This window comes from Eutrigla gurnardus (genome assembly GCF_963514095.1).
Source record: "Eutrigla gurnardus genome assembly, chromosome: 22".
Classification (NCBI taxonomy): domain Eukaryota; kingdom Metazoa; phylum Chordata; class Actinopteri; order Perciformes; family Triglidae; genus Eutrigla; species Eutrigla gurnardus.
Window position 1 is genome coordinate 14,836,140 of NC_139933.1, and position 17,916 is coordinate 14,854,055.

The 17,916-nt window shown below is 44.7% G+C and overlaps 2 protein-coding genes across 3 annotated transcripts in view; both read right to left on the reverse strand.

The window, feature by feature from the left end:
- Positions 1–17,916, reverse strand: part of cep131 (centrosomal protein 131) — a 232,948-nt gene that overhangs the window by 201,300 nt on the left and 13,732 nt on the right. Inside the window, exon 30 of one of the 2 annotated variants that reach the window (XM_084039466.1) lies at positions 17,784–17,855. In XM_084039466.1, coding sequence (XP_083895592.1) covers positions 17,784–17,855 — 72 coding nt within the window. Of the gene's footprint in view, positions 1–15,314; positions 17,856–17,916 lie in introns of those variants that run through there. The other variant, XM_084039467.1, reaches the window with a different exon arrangement.
- st6galnac (ST6 (alpha-N-acetyl-neuraminyl-2,3-beta-galactosyl-1,3)-N-acetylgalactosaminide alpha-2,6-sialyltransferase) lies at positions 165–14,865 on the reverse strand. The gene is made up of 10 exons (XM_084001832.1): positions 14,240–14,865; positions 12,782–13,178; positions 9,869–10,181; positions 7,070–7,235; positions 6,093–6,267; positions 5,312–5,450; positions 4,673–4,776; positions 4,063–4,146; positions 3,808–3,907; positions 165–3,528 (listed from the first exon to the last, which is right to left on the reverse strand). The coding sequence occupies exons 2-10, from the start codon at positions 12,928–12,930 to the stop codon at positions 3,358–3,360; spliced, it is 1,401 nt and encodes a 466-aa protein (XP_083857958.1). The 5' UTR covers positions 12,931–13,178; positions 14,240–14,865; the 3' UTR covers positions 165–3,357.

A 17,916-nucleotide genomic window follows, 5' to 3' on the forward strand; every position in this document is an offset into this window, starting at 1 on the left:
CGGCTTCGGTTATTCCCTCATGCAGACCCCCACCCAGACCACACCCTGACTACCACGCACATCTGGCTCTGAGCATCTCCCTCGTCGAAAAATCCAAAGAGGTCACGTGGTTAATCTGTTGTACAGAGGCCATGCATAGAAGGATCTCCTCTGGATCAGGAACTCATCAATCATTGGCTGCGTCCAAGTTCGGCCAATGATTAACCCTTCATGTGAGTTTGCTGGCTAAAAGTAGAGGCGTTCTCAAACAGCTGCCATGTGAATACTTGTTCCCACTGACACGGCCCAATAAAATAATGAGTCTCAACCTTTTGCATGGTTTGTGTTCCTGTTTCATGTTACGACCAAGAATCATTTCCTTGCAAGTTTCCTGGAAAGAATGAAGCGACTGAAGTGTAAATAAAGATTTTTACAGAAGTTTACAGACGCTTCCTCAAACACTTCTGCTCCATTTAAAGTGACAAAATATATTTTTGTTCTGTAAACTTTATTTTACAATTAATTGTAGAAAAATTAATTAACAAATTTCACCAGCAATTTAAATGGATTCAATTAATTTAAAGTGGCGATAAAACTCCATTTTTCCTATAATTAATAGAAATTACAAAATTTCTTTCCAGGAATTTAGGATTTCTGGGCAATTATACAAAACTGTGGAACATGAACAAGAAATATATATTCTGAAAAAATAAGGCAAAATCAAAGTCAGAAATCACACTATAAAAATGACTCCTCTTCCACTGTTGCAATTTTTAAAAATAGGATCCAATATTCCAGATGACTGGGTCACTTTGTCTGAATATTGATTTGACATTAAACAAAAAACTAAATGTTAAATACTCGATCCCTGCAGCTTGTCTTTGGTTTCTTGTGTGTTCTGATTGCCGTTCATACAATAGAAAGTTATGTTATCCGTTTAAAACATCAGTCATATCTCAGTCCAGGGTGAGGTGAGCAGTGACAATAAATCTCGAGGAGCTTCGACCCGTCAGGCCACGGCACGGAGGCGAGTCCAAGTCGGCTGACCAAGCAGATTCCACAAGACGGGGTCCTTTTTTCTCACCGACACAAAGTCCACAGTGAAAAACGCCACCACTTCCTTACTTGAGTTGTCGTGGAAACGGCCAGAATCACCACAGAAATGTCCATCTCGGCCACAAACTACTGATTCACATTTATTAAAAATAATAATTAAAAAAAAGGCACTGAATGTCCAGTCGTAGTGTTCTTGGAGTCACAGTATGATGAGGAAAAGTACACTTGTGTGCTCAACAAAAAAAATGTAATAACAAAGACAAAATAAATTAAGTCCCTTCAACTAAATACACTTTCAAGTTCAAATATTTCCCCCCATGGGCTCCGCGGTCAAACTACCCTTCTACAGTAAAACACACACAGACGGATGTAATCCAAGTAGATGTCAGAATAGACTCGGTCACTGCCAGCAGTGCTCTGAGCTTCTATTTAGGGCACCGAGACGGGATATTTTAAGAACGTGGCCAACTCAATTGCAGTCTTGTCCCTTGTCAACACGATGTCTCGCACGGTAACGAGACACGACTTCAACTCCGAGGCTGATTGTACGATGCGCTCTGAACTCTGCCCAGTAAACATGGCTTTGGTGATTTGCTAAATTTGGGTTTGTTACGACCTTTCAGTGGTGATGTACGTTGTTTGAGTTGTGAGATGTAGTTTAGCATGAAACCGCTCAGAAATCATGCTACGTCAAACCTACGACAAAATACGACTTTCTTGATGTGCAAAATTAGCTTTTAAATCGCCAAACATCAGACGTGTAATCTATGGCACGATTCAACCCGGAGCAAAAGACGATTCGTCTCGTGCAAAAAAAAAGGTGCCATTGGGGGGGGCTGTCTCTATAGACCTCTATGTTAAAAATGCCAAAATTTAAGGTAGAAATAGCTATAGCTAATATCCCCATTCATGACAACTGTAGGGGTGATTCTTTAAAAAAAATAAAACGCATTAAGGGTTGAAGCGAGACATAATTGGGGGTGTGGCCACTTTGAGCAGTCGCTAGCTGCTATCTGCTAGCTGCTATCTGCTAGCTGCTTGACCTACGATCCACCTCTTCGCCCATTTTGGGACTAGCCGAGTCAGGCTGTGTAACCCGACATGATTACGCCTCAGGTAAACGCTAAAGAGTGCTGCACGGATGACCTATTTTTGTCGGCTGACAGGAAACTAGCGTCGCACAAGCCAAAAAGGATGTATACGTTGGTTTTTGGATTATTGCAGAAAATAATCTCTGTGGCAAAGAAACATTTATGAAACTTGCACATCTTGTTTGGCAAGAGTGTTTCACAAATGAACAGTGCTTTCATTTTTTATCATAGAACGAAAAACCTTAAATTCTCTAAAGCTTGTGTTAAACAGACCTGATTGCAGGTTTTAGGACTCGTTCCTGCAGTACTGTTAGCTTTGTCAGCACTGTTGCCAATGTTTGCACTGTTAGCTGCTAGCTGCCAGCCATCGCCGAGTTGAAATGTTTTATGTAACATCTGTGAGGTTATAGCACTCTATATGCATGAGTGTTCAAGTCCAATGCTTTTGGTTCTCAGCAGTCATAAAGATGTATCAGAGGTGATAAAGAAAATCAGTAACCTCATTGCTCAGACAGAACATCCGGGTATGTGCTTACATAAAAACAATAAAGCAATGCAATCCTACAGTTTAAGCCCACTGGCAGGTGATCTACCTGTAATGATGACTCGTCAGTTCTTCACAGTTCTTAAACAGGGGAGGGGAGGATAGAAAATCCAGAAGACATTTGCACAGAACGGCAACATCTCTTGGGGGCATTAATGCAAAAAGACTGACAGTCAACGATGTTCGTTTAAAAGTGAAATCAGACTGAATGAGCTGAATCAATTATAATAGTAGCAGAGGCTGATTGGTACACTTTGTAGACATTTGGTCATTAAGAATTGGATATAATAAATAATTTGCCTTAATAATGAGGCAGGATTCTTTCTCAAAGTCATTAGCCTTGAATATTTGTACCAAATTGAATGGCGATCCGTCCAAAAAGATGTCGAAGTATTGACCAAAATGCTTTAGATGTAGTCTGATTTTAACTCTGATGTCTGGATCTGCAAACCACCAAAACAGGTTTTCTGGGAGAACATTTTTTTTAAGTTAGAAAAACAATATTTAAAAAAAATGCTTAACAATCACAGCAGCTTGCATTAAAAAAAAAAAAAAACGATCATTTCCTTCCTAAAAAGAAAACATTGCTACATGTTTTGCCGCTTTGAGAGCAGGCACGCGGGGGCCGTACGTCCTCGGGACTTCCTGTCTGCTGGTAGACGATGCGATTTCCTGCTCGACGCAAATTCACTTGCGCATGTAGAGTCGTATGAGTCCCGCCTGGTGCAGCTGCTGCCACAGAGTCATCTCCAGCCGCAGGTCGTGGTTGATGAAGAAGCCCACCGGGCGGTAGTTGTTGTCGTAGTAGTGGTCCGAGTAGCTCTTGTAGTCGGGGGTCATGAAGCCGTACGCGCTCACCTTCATCAGACAGAAAGAAACAGCAGCTTCAGTCGGGATGAAACTTCTCTAAAAATCTAAACAGACGTCACAATTTGAGACGATTTGAGAGGGATGTGATGAATTAATCACATTTCCTGAATGCCTCTGGCAGCACGTAGCCGAGGATACACAGTTTCAGAGAGAGGGGAGCGTTTACAAGGCCGACTGTTCTCACGCATTAGGCAGATAGGGCAGCCCTGTGAGTAAACAGCTGACTGACATCACAGTAATAAGTCATATGGTGATGATGAGTTCCACCTGGTCGCAGGTGTGCAGCGCAGCCAGCAGCATCACGGCTCCCGTCGACGGACGGTAGATGTCTTTGTATTTGGTTTTCAGGGCGTTGGAACGAAGGAATCTGGAACAAACAACAACAGTGTTTGAATGTTGCACATAAAACGGACTGGACGCTGATGTTTTCACCCGTCTGGTGAACTTCCCACGGCGACTCGCTCCTTTAATCTCATTCCAAACTATTTGAAATGTGAGCCCTGCTTTCATTTACTCGCTCACCTGTTTCTGAGGTAACGGATGAAATCTGGGTGGTACATCTTCAGCTTGCCTGCCGACACGTCCTCGCCAAAGTACTTGGATGGACTGTAAAAGTACAGAAAAGAGAAAACATTGATCAGAAAAATCTAATTGTTGGATAAGAAGAAAAAGGTGAATTCCATTCCTCTTGATACGATGTGAAAAAGGAAGTGGCAGACATTAAACAGAGGGAGGTTTGAACTCTTCTTTGGGTTAAGCAACGGGACTAAGCCTGACTTCCTGTTTTTCACAGGAAGTCAGCTCTGTATCAGCGAGAAACATCGCTGCCAGCTGAACAGGCCAACGGATCAGAAATTCAGAAAAACAGTCCACCCAGTTGTTGTTGTGAAACCACAAAACTCCACCTCACGATGGCGCTAGAGGAGAAAGTCATGTGATCACCGAAGTCGGTAGGGTTCATCCTCTGAGGATCGGGAATTAATTCAATACGTGTAGAGATACTACTAGTCTGGAATGAATGACCAATAGAACATTGTTCTCCTTTAGAGCCAAGGCGTTGCCATGGCTACGTTTCTAGCTGAACATGTGAAGAAGAAGAAGAAGAAGAAGAAGAACAAAGAGCTTTGCTTACTCTTTGGCCCGCTCGACTCCCCTCTCGACCCGCGTGTGCGTCGCTGCAGCCTTCATCAGCAGGTAGTCGCGGTCGTGATCCGGCAGAAAGACGTAGCGCGTTTCCTGTTGGACAACAATGAGTGTGAGTTTCACGATGCACAACACTGGGAAGTAGGAGATGTACAGATTGAAGCAGAAAACACAGAATTAAGAATTAACATAGGGCCTTAAAGTGGAGCTGAAACAGCGTTTCCACAGTATCACTTAAGAGCATGGCGACGTAATCCTGAGTCATATTATTGGTTCATACTCGCTGATGTTAATGTGCAACATTTCTTTGTTTTCCAAGGGGGAAAAATATGGATTTTAAGTTAAAGAAATGTGACAAAATCGACATCGGCATATTTTGCGATCTAAAATGGTCAAAAGGGCATTTTTCATTTCAGCTCCGCTTTAAAAGACAAAAAGAAAAAGATAGAAAGAAAAGGATGAAAAATGTTAAAAACAAGAAAGAAGAAAAGAGCCAGTCAGCTGATTATGGCTGGGTTTGTATTGTTGGGCAGCCAGATAAGTGATAGTGTTTTTTCGTGTTTTTTTGGACGGTTATCGATAAATAATCATTGCAGAGCATGTATAAATATATATTTATGGTCCTCACTTTGGACTGAGGGGGTCCTCGGTACCCGACGCCGGCGTAGCTCCTCATGGAGTTCATCAGTGTGTTGGTGGAGAAGGTGTAGTGGGTGGTCCGGGACCCCACGTCCTGCTCAAAGCCCTTCAGGATCGCCCCGTTGGTCCTGAAGACCACAGGGTCCACAAACACATTATTACTCACACACAGGAAATCCTCTGTAGACCAGGTCGCTCGAGGCTGAAGTACTGAATAGAGTGATGAAGTCCCACCTTTCTATTTCCGGTACATGGGACCTCAATATGAATTTCTGATGCATGTATTTCTATGGCGAGATCCAAATTATTTTCTGGTCTCGTTTGAATTGTGCCATGAATTTCACATATGTTGTTTGTGGTTTTTAAAGATAATTTTTCATGAAAAAAAAAAATTACTATTTATCGTGAAGAAGTTTGATAATGGTAGGTTTTGTGCGACGTGTAGTCTCTCTCTTTGTGTTTTCTCTACAGCCTTAAACTGAACAATTGCCGGTCAAACTCTTGACGTGAAAAATTATAATTTAAATCCAAAAACAACATTTATAATTCGGGGCATATAAGGACTGGGACCAGCAAATAATTACTTAGCTGCACTGAGACCCATACATTTTTTACGATCTCAGAGGTCCCATGGGACTCTAGTGGAAGGGGCGGGACTTCGCCAGTCTATTGGGACACAAGCCACGCCCCCTAGTTGCTCTCAGGATGCTGATTGGTTGGCGCCAAAAACACAGCTCCCACTACTTGACGATGCCGGATTCAGATTTTACCTGAAGACGTAGTGATGGCCGTCGATCTCCTTCCCTTTCTTCGAGTCCTTCAGGATCCCGCCGTTCCCGACCACAGCGCAGCGGATACACGCCGACTCATTGCTGCGATCCTTCCAGTCGTCCAACAACCGCGAGTTCGCCGTGGAGTTGAGGACAGACAGAGTTTCCACCAGCGCTGTTAAAAAAATACAGATAATCTTTTTAATCCTTGAATCATGAGAAAGTTTGTGAACCGCTGATTATTTTGTGCCTACGCAACTAAGTCCGCCCACGGACTGAAGGAAACGAGAAACCCAAGGCTGCATGTGGGCACACAGACAGGAAGCCACAATTATCTCAACATGATAAGCAGCAGCGAGGAGGCCCTCATGTCCTCAATCAAATCATGCAACGCTTTTCATCTTTCATCCCGGTTTATCTGGAACGCAAACAAAGAGTAACCTATCAGCGGCAGACGCTGTTATGTCGGGTATGAACTCGCTACAGAAACGAACCGTGACCTTAAAGGAGGTCACGTGTTCCGCACTTTATGCAACCGCTGACGCAGACAACTTTCTTTTTAATAACAAGTTTAGAGCAATGCTGAAATACAAAGCGGAGGACTTTAATAATGATAATAATAATAATATGAAATAATTTAAAAATAAATGTATTATGTATTAAGCACAAACATACAGTTAATTAAAAATAAATAAAATTAGAGAAATGCAGACAAAAAAAACAAGAATATAGAGAAACAAAAGAATACTGAATTACAAAGAAGGGAACTGTCATGGACCCCAGATTATAAAGTGTCTCACCATGTGTTTGTTGACAATTAATAATAATATAAAATATTTAAAAAAAATAATAAATGTATTATTTATAGAGCATGGCTACAGCTAAAATGCAGTTAATAAAAAAGATACAAAAAAAAAACTAAATTAAAAAAAGGGAAAATTAATACAAATATGAAGAAAAAGAATAAAATAACTCACTCTTGTAATCGACGCCCCCCCAGCCGTGGGCTCCTGGGTACCGGCTCAGGCGCTGGTGCTGTTCCCGGGTGGCGTGTTTGGCCCACTGCAGGACTGGAATGTGTTCCAGAAACCGCCCACCGAACTCCGTTTTTGGAACCCGGCTTCGGATATCGTCAGGGCAGGCCTGAGGGAACACGGCCTCGTTAACGAGCCACGCAGGAAGCGTCATCTCATCATACAGTCGTGTCCCATGTGATCTTTACAAAGCCCGCGTTGTCATGTCCACCTGGCAGGTAGCACAACCTTTAAGATTAACCTTCAGAATTTGACTGGAGGCAATTACCCAGGAATTACCCCTCTGCTAGATCAGATTGAATCTCAGAGCTCTTCTGATGAAATTTGCATTCACACATTTCGCTGACACAATGAATTCAAAACCGCTTGCGGGCTGACAAGGAAGCACGCTGAAGTGTTCTGCACAAACACGTCGACACATGGCTGGCACTACTTTATCTCATTAATTGTGTTATCTGCCCCTGGTTCTCTGTGGGATTGATTATTGATTCAGCCTGTGTGCACTCTCCTCTTATCTAACAGCTTAAACCGAGTGGTTTCCACTTCGACAGCTGTGTTGTACAGGATGTGTGCGAAGCAGGAAGTTCTCGAAAAGACACCATGATGATTCCTTGTTTTTCTTAAACAGAGGCCTGCGGTCGCTCCCATGAGACGCTCAGAGGTTTGTCTCGTCGTTGCTCGGTGGAGCATCGAGCAGCTCCGTGATAAACATTTGCGGCTGATGACACATTCAGGGTGGGAGACGGGAGAAAACACAGCCACGCTTTATTTTCCAAGGAGCACATTTACTGGAAAGACGGACCCGCCCGGTGCAGCAGCCGCCCTGTGACGGCGTCTCCAGCCTGATAATGAAAACCAGAAGTGTGCAACCATCTGATGTGCCGTTAGATATGAAGCACCAGATCATGTGACCACCTGTTGGTTTGTGTAAACAAGTATTTCACAACATAATGAAGTTTTGCATTTAAAAAAAATATAATCTAGCAATTATTTTGCCATTAATTAAAGAATAATACTGATTATATATTTGTCTCATAAATCCAGCCAAAATAGTGAATCAGCGTTAATGGATGATTATCCGGTGATAGCGATGTGCATTTAGCATTAAGTTGTTCAGTTTTACCCATTTAGGGGCCGGCTAGTTAGCTAGCTAGCTGGCTGGCTAATTCCACCACACTGTCCTGCTACAGAACATTAAAAGCACCACATGAACTGTTGGGCTTGGTCGATTTGTTACAAAACCTAACCCGAACATTTAGTCGGACTTAACGGTTCATAAATTACTGGTCATGCTAGCCGTTACCTTTTTACACCATTCACCAGCATTAATCGCTAATGCTAGTCACTAGCATACTGAATTGTGTTGTGGTTATGGTTAGGCGAGTGCTGTAAAATACTGTATAAACAGTTTAAAACATTTGTGAATTTGAGTTCACATGCAAAGCTGGGAAATGTGCATGCAAGCAATTAGCATTAGCTCTAATGATTAGCATTCCTGCAAAATCCGTGAAGTTTAGTTCGGTCCAATGGGTGTTCGAGGACTCTCTTGCTGACATTTTGAACCCGTTATTCACACTTTCCAAACTTCTGCTTTTCTGCAGACTGTTCCTGACGGAATTACCCACAAATCTTAGCCATGTGACGTTAAACACGGGGTTAGCGGAGGACGGATCTAGGGCATCAAGCCAGGCAAACAATAAAATCCCATGGAATCAGAGTGATGCAAGCAGAGGCTATGTGACACTCGATCCATTCATCAAGCAGTTCTTCTAATTTTGCTTATTGAAATCAGTTTTTATAAAAACTAGTTAATGCATTAATTGACAATAACCCTTTTGTGTCGTAAGGCGTGTGAGACGAATCAGGCAGAATAAAACCCACAATTGTGTTTTGATGTCATCACAGTAATGTGATACGACGCTGCAAAGTGCCGTCAGATTCATATTCATAGGATTTAAAGCCGACGCAGCTTCTCATACTCTCTGGGATTTAACTAGAGTCAGCTGGTAAATGGTTAAAGAGTCAGTCTCCTGTAGCCCCGCCCCTTTGGGAGATTAGCTGAAAACAGATTATGAGTCTCTCTCTCTCCATAGTCACTAAGTAAATATTGGACTTCGTCGCAGCATATCTTGCGAACATTCTGACACTAAAGTTGCTTAAGTTTAAACTTTGTTCGTCTCAGCGACGAACTCTCTCCAAATCCGTCAAATAGCGCTTGCGAACGCCCGAACTCACTTTTGTTCCTTCATTTCAGGAACATCCCAGGTCTCTTCCTCAGATTTGACTGGGACAAGTGTTAAATGTAGATTTATAGGTTTGTACTCACCATGCAAAATAATATAATATAACTTTCAGTTCCTCATAGGTTCAGAAATACAGACCTTTGAACTTTGAAGAAAAATGCATTTTTCCCCCCAACTTCAGGAACTTATATCAATATTTTTCTAATGGATTGATCTAGGAAGCTAATATTGCAGATATTTACTAAATGGCATCCATATTTTTCAATTAAGGCACCAAGTTAGCCTGAGGGATGCTGATTTATCACTAGGAAGCTAAAAATGGCTTTTTTGGCCAAAACAAGGTGAAGCTATGAGCTATCCTCAAAATATGGAGCAACTCATAACTTTCTCCTCATAACACAGACATGATACTGGGGTCATTATCTATTCATTTTGCCAGGATAATAATTAGGAAATATCTCTAATATGGGCTCCAGAGGTCTGCAGGTGGAGAACTCACCGTTTGTGGCGGGACCTCTTCACTCATGTAAGTGTCTCCGATGAAGGGAGGCTCCGTCGGTCCGCGGTGCACCGCCGGGGCTTTGGTCCTGGTCTGGGTTTTATTCACGAGCTCAGAACCAGACCTGGGCTTCAAGACGTCCGCTGCCTTGGGCTTGGCAGTTGTGGCAGTCGGAGTCTTTAGAGTCTGTCTGCGTTCATGGCGAGCCGTGCTAGAGGAGAGCTTTGGGCTGGCGGTGGAGGCCGGGGCCCGAGAGGTCCACTGGTCGCCGCTGCTCCGTCCATCTGGAGGCTCCTCGGGGACTCGTGAGCCGCTGTGGAGGACAAGAACCAGCGTTGGTGGTGAACCGGCAGGTCACTGCAGGAGATGAACCATCTGAACCCCCCCCCCCCCCCCCTTCCTCTCTCTCTCAGCATGCTCTTCATGTGGTGACAAATGTTTGTTTTCTTGTTTCAGTGAGCAGATTGATAATAGTAATACACTTTCATTTACATCTTTTCACACAAGAAATGCAGCACAAAGAGCTTTCCCATAAAAATAAACACAGAATGAAGATAAAAAAGTTTGACGCTTTGGCCCCTGCTCCAAATGTCCTGACGCACATTAATGAAATAACCATTCGTCTTACTGAGGGTGTGACCCCGCTGCAGGTCTTATCTGTACTGGCCAGATCACTTCCGCTTCTCAACAGTTAAAATATTAAGTGTAAAGCAAAGTGCAAACAGAGAGCTTCAGGCCTGTTTCACCAAGGGGAGGTTTAGCTGGTTTCCCTGATGTCTCCAATGAGTTTTAGAGATGGGGCGTTACTGACGAAGTCTGCATCCCTGATGATGCTACAGCCAGTTAGGATAGCTTAGCATAAATACTGGAAACGGGGGGGCAGCTAGCCTGGTTAGGAAGTAATCCACAACCTCCAACGTGCAACGATCATCAACATGTTGCATCTCATGTTTGTTCAATCTGCACAAATGAGTTCCAACATGTTCATTTGTGAGAGTTTAATCTTTGACAGGTTAGCCATGTTTCCAGCCTTTATGCTAAGCTAACCAGCTGCTCACTCCAGATTCATATTCAACAGACAGCTATGTGGTTTCCATCCGACTCAAGAAAGTCAACAAGCATATTTCAAATGTGTCAGTGTGTAGATTATTTTGACAGACACATAATATTCAAAGTTTTACATTTCTGAGAAAAAACTCACAAATTTATTATGAGATTATAAAGTAAAAATAAATGTGCAAGTAAAGTAACTCACTTGCCATGTGTGATGCCTGCAGTTTTATACACACAGCCAATTGGTACGTCTAATTCTCATACATTTTACAATATTTTTCTGAAAAATACTGCACTTTTTCTTGGAATATCCCCCTCCCCGCCTTTTTTTCTCTTTTAACCTAGATTGTCCCTAAACGCCGTCATAAGAATCTGAAGATGGGAGTTCATCAGTTGCCGTGGAGATAGATCAGTTGCCATGGAGATAGCGTGGAACATGTACGTGAACTAAGAACTCTCAAATTTTGTGCGTTGTCTTTTATTTTGTCAAATATGTCACATATGTCAAATATGTCAAGTGCTGCAGTCTCAGGTTACCACGGCGATGATCGTGTTTACTCCAATTGACTTTTGGCCCGACACATGCTGGCCATCTGACCCTGCAGCGAGCTAACATCATAAAACCTCGTAACGAGGCACAAACGCAATAAAGCAGCTGAATGTAACCAGAGCTGGTTAATGTTTAACAAAGTTTAAAAGGTTCCAATGGCCGGAGGAGACAGGAAGTGAAAACGCAGCTTGTTTTTTTATACGTCACCTTGAAAGAGTTCATAGTGGAAGAGACAAAACTACATTATGTTTCTGTCCCATTGGTTTTCCATATATCAAATAAGCATTTATTTACTTTATGAATACGACATTACATGTGTAATGTCGTATTCATATAAGGTGTAAAAAGATGTTTTGATTAGTTGGGGAGCTTATTGTGATGAAAAATGACTTATTCACCTTTAATTATCTTTATTTCCTCCTATTGTTTCCATTTTTAAGATTTTTTCCCCTCTCTAAATAATTTGAAAGTCATATTAAAGGCTTTCACTGTGTTCTTCTCTTCCTCAAGTGTCCTGAACAAGCAGGAGGATCCTCACAAACTTAGTTTAACTTCAAATTAAAGAACAGCTTCTAAAATTAAAGCCCTGCTGGCTCCTCACGCCCAAACTTAAAGAGCATTTAGTGCATTTAGAGACGTTGCTTTGAGAAACGGCCATCTTTTTGCATTTCTTTCCCCTCGACTCCAGGGATTAGACCTGGACCTGCTGGCTCTTAAACCTGGACCGCTGCCCGCCATAACAAAGCCGACTCTCCACGTATACGCGTGTGCGAGTCCACCTCCAGTGAAATAAGGCCGGGGGGCTTTTTTCATTAGTGCAGCCGGAGCGCTGTGTGGCTCCTTTGTTAAAACCACAATGACACAACTAGAAGGGGGATAAGTGCTGGTTCCAAAAAAAAAAAACTTTAAAAAAAAGTTTAACCCTTCAATCCCACTTTACTGCTGGATCTGACCTCAATTCTATGTGCTGGATCAAACCGACTGGTCTCCTTTTAAAGCAACGTGTTGAGACTCAACTAAGCTGCACTGGGTTTAATATCAATAAGTCATTTTTAATTATTGTGTGTCGGCTTTTGATTTACGATAAACGGTTTTAAGTGGGCGGGGCCTCAGGTGGGAAAAGGGCGATGTCACGTAAGCACCAACGAGGATTTAGCAAAACATTAGTCATCGTCACATGCATGAACTTTGACCTCAGCATCAGGAGCAGCTGGCGAAGCACCACATTTTAAATCGTTCATACACATGAAAACGGTTTAATGTGCAGACAGGAGGAGGCGGGATCACGCGGCCACTGCGCCGTCACTCACCTGCTCGTTGCCTGCGTGAGGTCATACAGGTGTTTCAGAGGCACCGTGGACCAGGACAGAGGACCCTGCAGGTTCACACACAGGATGTAGACAAGCAGCAGGGAGCCCACGGTCAACACGGCGAGCACCAGCCTCCTCTGGAGCGCCATCCTCCCCTCCCCACACCCTCGTCAATGAGTGTGTGGCGGCGGCCGCCGGAGGGCTGTGTGTGCTTGCCGTTCCCTCCTCTCCTCCTGGAGGAACATGAGGAGGCCGAGGATGGAGGATGGAGGCTGAGGGACAGTTTTCCGTCTTCTTTTTAGTGAAGCAGGCAAAGGAAGGCGAGGGTGTAAATGTTTGGGGATTCAATTAGCCCACAACAGGATCCGGGCTCCAGTCCGGTCTTCTCTCAGCACAACTACAGTGGGAGGGAGAGAGAGAGCTAGATGAGGGGAAAGACTTTATCTCTCAGCGACAACAGAGTCCCAAATAATCCCTTTTTAATGAAACATTTTCACCCTGAACGCAGAGTGCAAGGTCGCCGTCTTCATACGTGTGTTTCTGCTTCTCGCCGTCGTTGCGAGACACGAAAAGAGGAAACACAGCGAGGGGTAGGAGATTCACACAAGAGCAGCAGGAACGGCCTCAGGAAACCTCAACCTCAGCCCGCCTGTTCCGTTCTCTGAAGGTCTGGGCCGAGGTTGAAGACATTAGCATAGACTCCGAGAGACCCCCCCCCCCCCCCACTTCTCACCTCTTTGTCAACGTAATAAACAGCCTGAGGCCGGCCTCCCAAAATCTACACTTCTCTTAAGGGGAGAACAGATCCACCACCATGAAACATTTTTGTATTACGAACGTTCTGATGTTTAAACACGCCAACGAGGTGCTTTGTGATAACTTGGTGGATTTAAGAGAACATCTACAGAAGCAAATAGACAAAAGTAGTAAAATAAGTGTATTTTGCATGTTTTCTTCACACTTGTCAGGAAGACGTTTAGTTACAGATGATAAAAAGCCAAATAAATATCTGTTCTCTCAAACCCATCAATCCTCACACTTGATAACGGTGAATGGGGAAACTAAGAGCAGCGCTGATGACAATGTGAGGCTCTGGGTTTCCCAGGCTTGTGTGAGCTGCTGCTCCTGGCTGAGGCTAAATGGGGGAATGGAAAGAATGTGTTGCTGTGATCCAGTGATAAACTCAGCTCCCTGATAACACAGGAGAGAAAACTCAGGGATATACTCATCTGCAGAAACTTAACTCAAATGTCACGCCAAAAAAAAAGGGATTAAAGAACATTTAAAATGGCTGACAAAGAGTCAGAGTGAAATAGAAGAGGGGGAAAGAAAACACACATCAGACTGAGACAAAACATGACTCAATGTCTCTTCCTTTTAGTCTGAGGACTGTCTGGTGGCTCTGCTGCTCCCGTCTCAAGGAACAAAGCTGCTCAGATAGTAAATGAAAAGACTCACCAGTATAAAACCTGGTTTCTGTGGTCCCGGTGATGAGGGTTCGGATGTGGACGTAGTCCTCCAAGTTGGGAGCTCTGCTGCTCATCTAGAGCCCAGCGCTCAGCGCTGCCAGGCTCGGCACAGTGTGGGCGGGACCATTGTGAAATGAGCAACAGCTGCTGGCAATTGGTCAACCCCCTCAACTCCAGAGAGAGAGAGAGAGAGAGAGAGAGAGAGACAGAGAGAGAGAGAGACAGAGGGAGAGAGAGAGAGAGAGAGAGGGGGGAGAAGCCCACTCCAGGCTGCAATAAAGTTAGACATGAGCAGGCAGCTCTCTCTACTGTGCTCACAATGTGAGACCCTTAATCACAACACACACTCATGGCAGACAGACGGGAGGAACACACACACACACACACGGATGTACACACACTGCCAAGTGACAAGCAGGAGCATGTAGCTTGAATGTCCGCCACACAGCTGACAGCTTTTTAAAGAAAAAAAAAAAAAAAAAATCAAGACAGGAAGACACTTTCTCCACATAAAGAAGTCAGCACGAGGCGTTCGCTCCTTCCATCGGGCCCTCAGCCCTCAGCCGGGCCCTCCAAAGCCAAGCGAGGGCAAGCCTCTCTGGGTTCGATTTCCTCTGTGAAAAGAAAGGAAACACGCTGAAAGCAGAGACACGTTTCAGTACGCACCACCGGTTGCTTTGGCACTCCAGAGGAAGTGAGTTAGCTGCAGGGTGAGAAGGAGGGGGGAAGGGGGTAGAAGAAAAAGAAAAAGAAGAAGTGGGTCAGCTCCAGATGTACGGGCCGAAACATCCCCGAGGTGGATTTAACTCGTCTCCATAAAACACACAGCAGTTGTGTCAAACCAGTCATTTACTGGTTTACGAGAACCAGTTAGAGGTTTTGCAGATATTTCAGGGATAAAACGATGCATTCAAACGCCATTAGTCATTTCAGCCTCCGAACCAACAGCTATTTTGGCTCAGAATTTGGAGTCAGGGTATCGAGTGGATGTGATTGAAGACACTTCTTGGTCTCGTGAGTTATGGAGAGAGAGAGAGAGAGAGAGAGAGCGAGAGAGAGAGAGCGAGGGATGATGGGGGCGAGGGACAGAAACAAGCAAACAATTGTCTGTTTTCCCACAGCGAACAGAAACCAGGAACACAGCGTGTCCTCCCATTGGCCTTTGCATTTTTATTCTCTCTTTGCTGAAAGATCAGACAACCATCTTCTTCACAGCTTCCAATCCATCACGACTAAACAATCAAAACTAAAACAAGAGAAGAAAACAAACAGTGTTCAAGAGCTACGTGTTCGGGCACAGGCGGATACACATGGAACAGAATCAGAACAATGAGCGATGGCAGCTGGAATGGTTTGTACACAAAGTTACAAATTAAAAAAAAAAAAAAAAAACAACAGGGTGCCTCTGACACCATGAGGGTCAGCTCGGGTCAAACTGGGAGGAACGGTGGCACGCAAACACACAAAAGGCAAGGCGCATTGGCACTTGGAGGACGGGCATGCGAGAGGAATGCCAACTCGCAGCGCCAGCCTCTCGGGTTCGAGTCCAGCAGCGCCCGTCTGCTGTGCCAACACCGGCAGAGCGGAGGGCGGCGCTTCGAGGCCTCGAAGTCCTCGTGACTCACAGCCACGCTCAGCTAGTGACCGTGAAACTCACAGTGACGTGTGGCACGCATCAACCACCTCCGATCTGGGATCTGGTTTTATTTGGGCTCGGAGCCGCGGCGCCGCGACCACGTCACACTTCATATGAACCCTTTACATCGTGGCTCGGACAACTTCCGTGTCAGAAAAACCTGACTTACTGTAGTTAAACCATCTACAAATGGCATAGTTATAACGTTTTGGCGTGGCAGGTTGACCTTCTGTACTGTAAATAGCTTTGAGAAAATATACTTCAAATCCTTGACCTTTCTGCGGAGCAACGCTACAAAATGTCACATTAGAGTGCTGAATTGGCAAATAAATAAAGAAAAGAGGAACAGAATAAATATTTTCTAATTTGGGGCCTTTACAATCACATCCAAGTGGCCTTTCACATCATGTTGTGCCTTAATAACAGGCTTCACTTCCAGGTTTAGAGTTTCCCCCCCTCTCCCCTCCACCGGTGGACCGTTCTAACTGAAATCGTATCCACAAAAGACTTGCTGTGTGTCTGTGTGTCTGTGTGTGTGTGTGTGTGTGTGTGTGTGTGTGTGTGTGTGTGTGTGTGTGTGTGTGTGTGTGTGTGTGGGACTTCGATGTATCTTCAATCAACCAAAGGGGTTAAGAAATCAGAAAAGAAGCAAAAACAAACATTTTCAGGAACCGAGAGGCGGCGGCTCGAGGGGGGAATTGCAAAACATCCAAAAACACAAACTCGTTAACACACGTGTGAGAGTCCGGGGGCCCCTGTGAGACTCCGAGGGCCCCGTTCGCCCGTTGAGTCTGATGTGTTTTGTCACAGCCTGAGTCACAGCGGACAAAACCTATATGGCTTCTTAACACGGCTGTGGTCACATGCCTGCTGCCCCCTCAGACCCTCCTACCACTCCAGCTCTTCCTAATCCTATAAACATTTTCTATTCGCATTCCTCCTCCCCCCGCCCATCCTCTCTCCTCTTCTTTCTTCCACACATACAGAAACTTTCCTAGACTGCAATCATCTGTCTTTGACCTCAAATGAGCCATCAGACGTCCCATTTTCCTCCACTCTTTTTCTTTTCTGAGTTTCCTACTCATCATATCGCCCTTTCTAGCATCATCATCATCATCATCATCCTCATCCTAATTTCACTCTCACTTAATCTGTGTTTGTGCCACTACTTCTAACTTCTTTAGATCCAAATGTTTGGTTTAGAACACAAACTGTTCAGAGCGAGTCACGGGGAGGTTATAGATCCTGTAATTAGCCCTCGCCTGGAGGAGGCGCCGCGACAAAACACATGACTCAACGGATAAAAGGAGGTCGACGTGGTACGAACAGAAGCTGAAGCTGGTCTGAGTTCTTGGTTGTCAGTGCCCACCCCCCCCCCCCCCCCACATCAGCACAGGCCTGGGCTGGTTTCAGAAACATCTGGAAGTGTTCTCCGTGGCAGCTCTGTGGTGAACATGGAGGCATTCCTGCTCCGGGGGGGGGTACAGTCAAAAAAAAAAAACTACAGCAATCCTCTGGAAATGGGAGAAGAAGAATGGGGAGTCCATGTGGAGTCTTTTCATCTGGGAACACCTGGTCTGTGGTATTTAAAGAAGGGAGGTTCCACCACAGCACTCCTTCATTCCTGGGGGGAGGGGGGGGCATTTACAGTGAGGCCCAGTGCATTTCCCCCATTTTTGTGTTTCTCAAATGAGGTAGGACAAGGTTCAGTCACTTGTTCAACCTTCTGAAGCTCCACACGTTCAGTCTTGCTGGCAGCAACAACATCCAACAGGGAAGAAAAGAAATCAGGTGGCGACCAGAGCGACACAACAGAGCTCAGAGGGGAGGGGGGGGGGGGGGCGACAGGGGAAGGCCGGGGGGGGAGATGTCCAGACGGATAAAGCCTTCCTGTCAGTCACTTCTCCAGCAGCTGCTTCCTCTGCTGTTCCCACAGGGCCTCCAGGTGATCCGCCCTCTTCAGGGCAGCCTATCAGAGCAGAGGGAGATATATTCATACATGCTGTCACTCATCTCTCCCCAAACTGTGC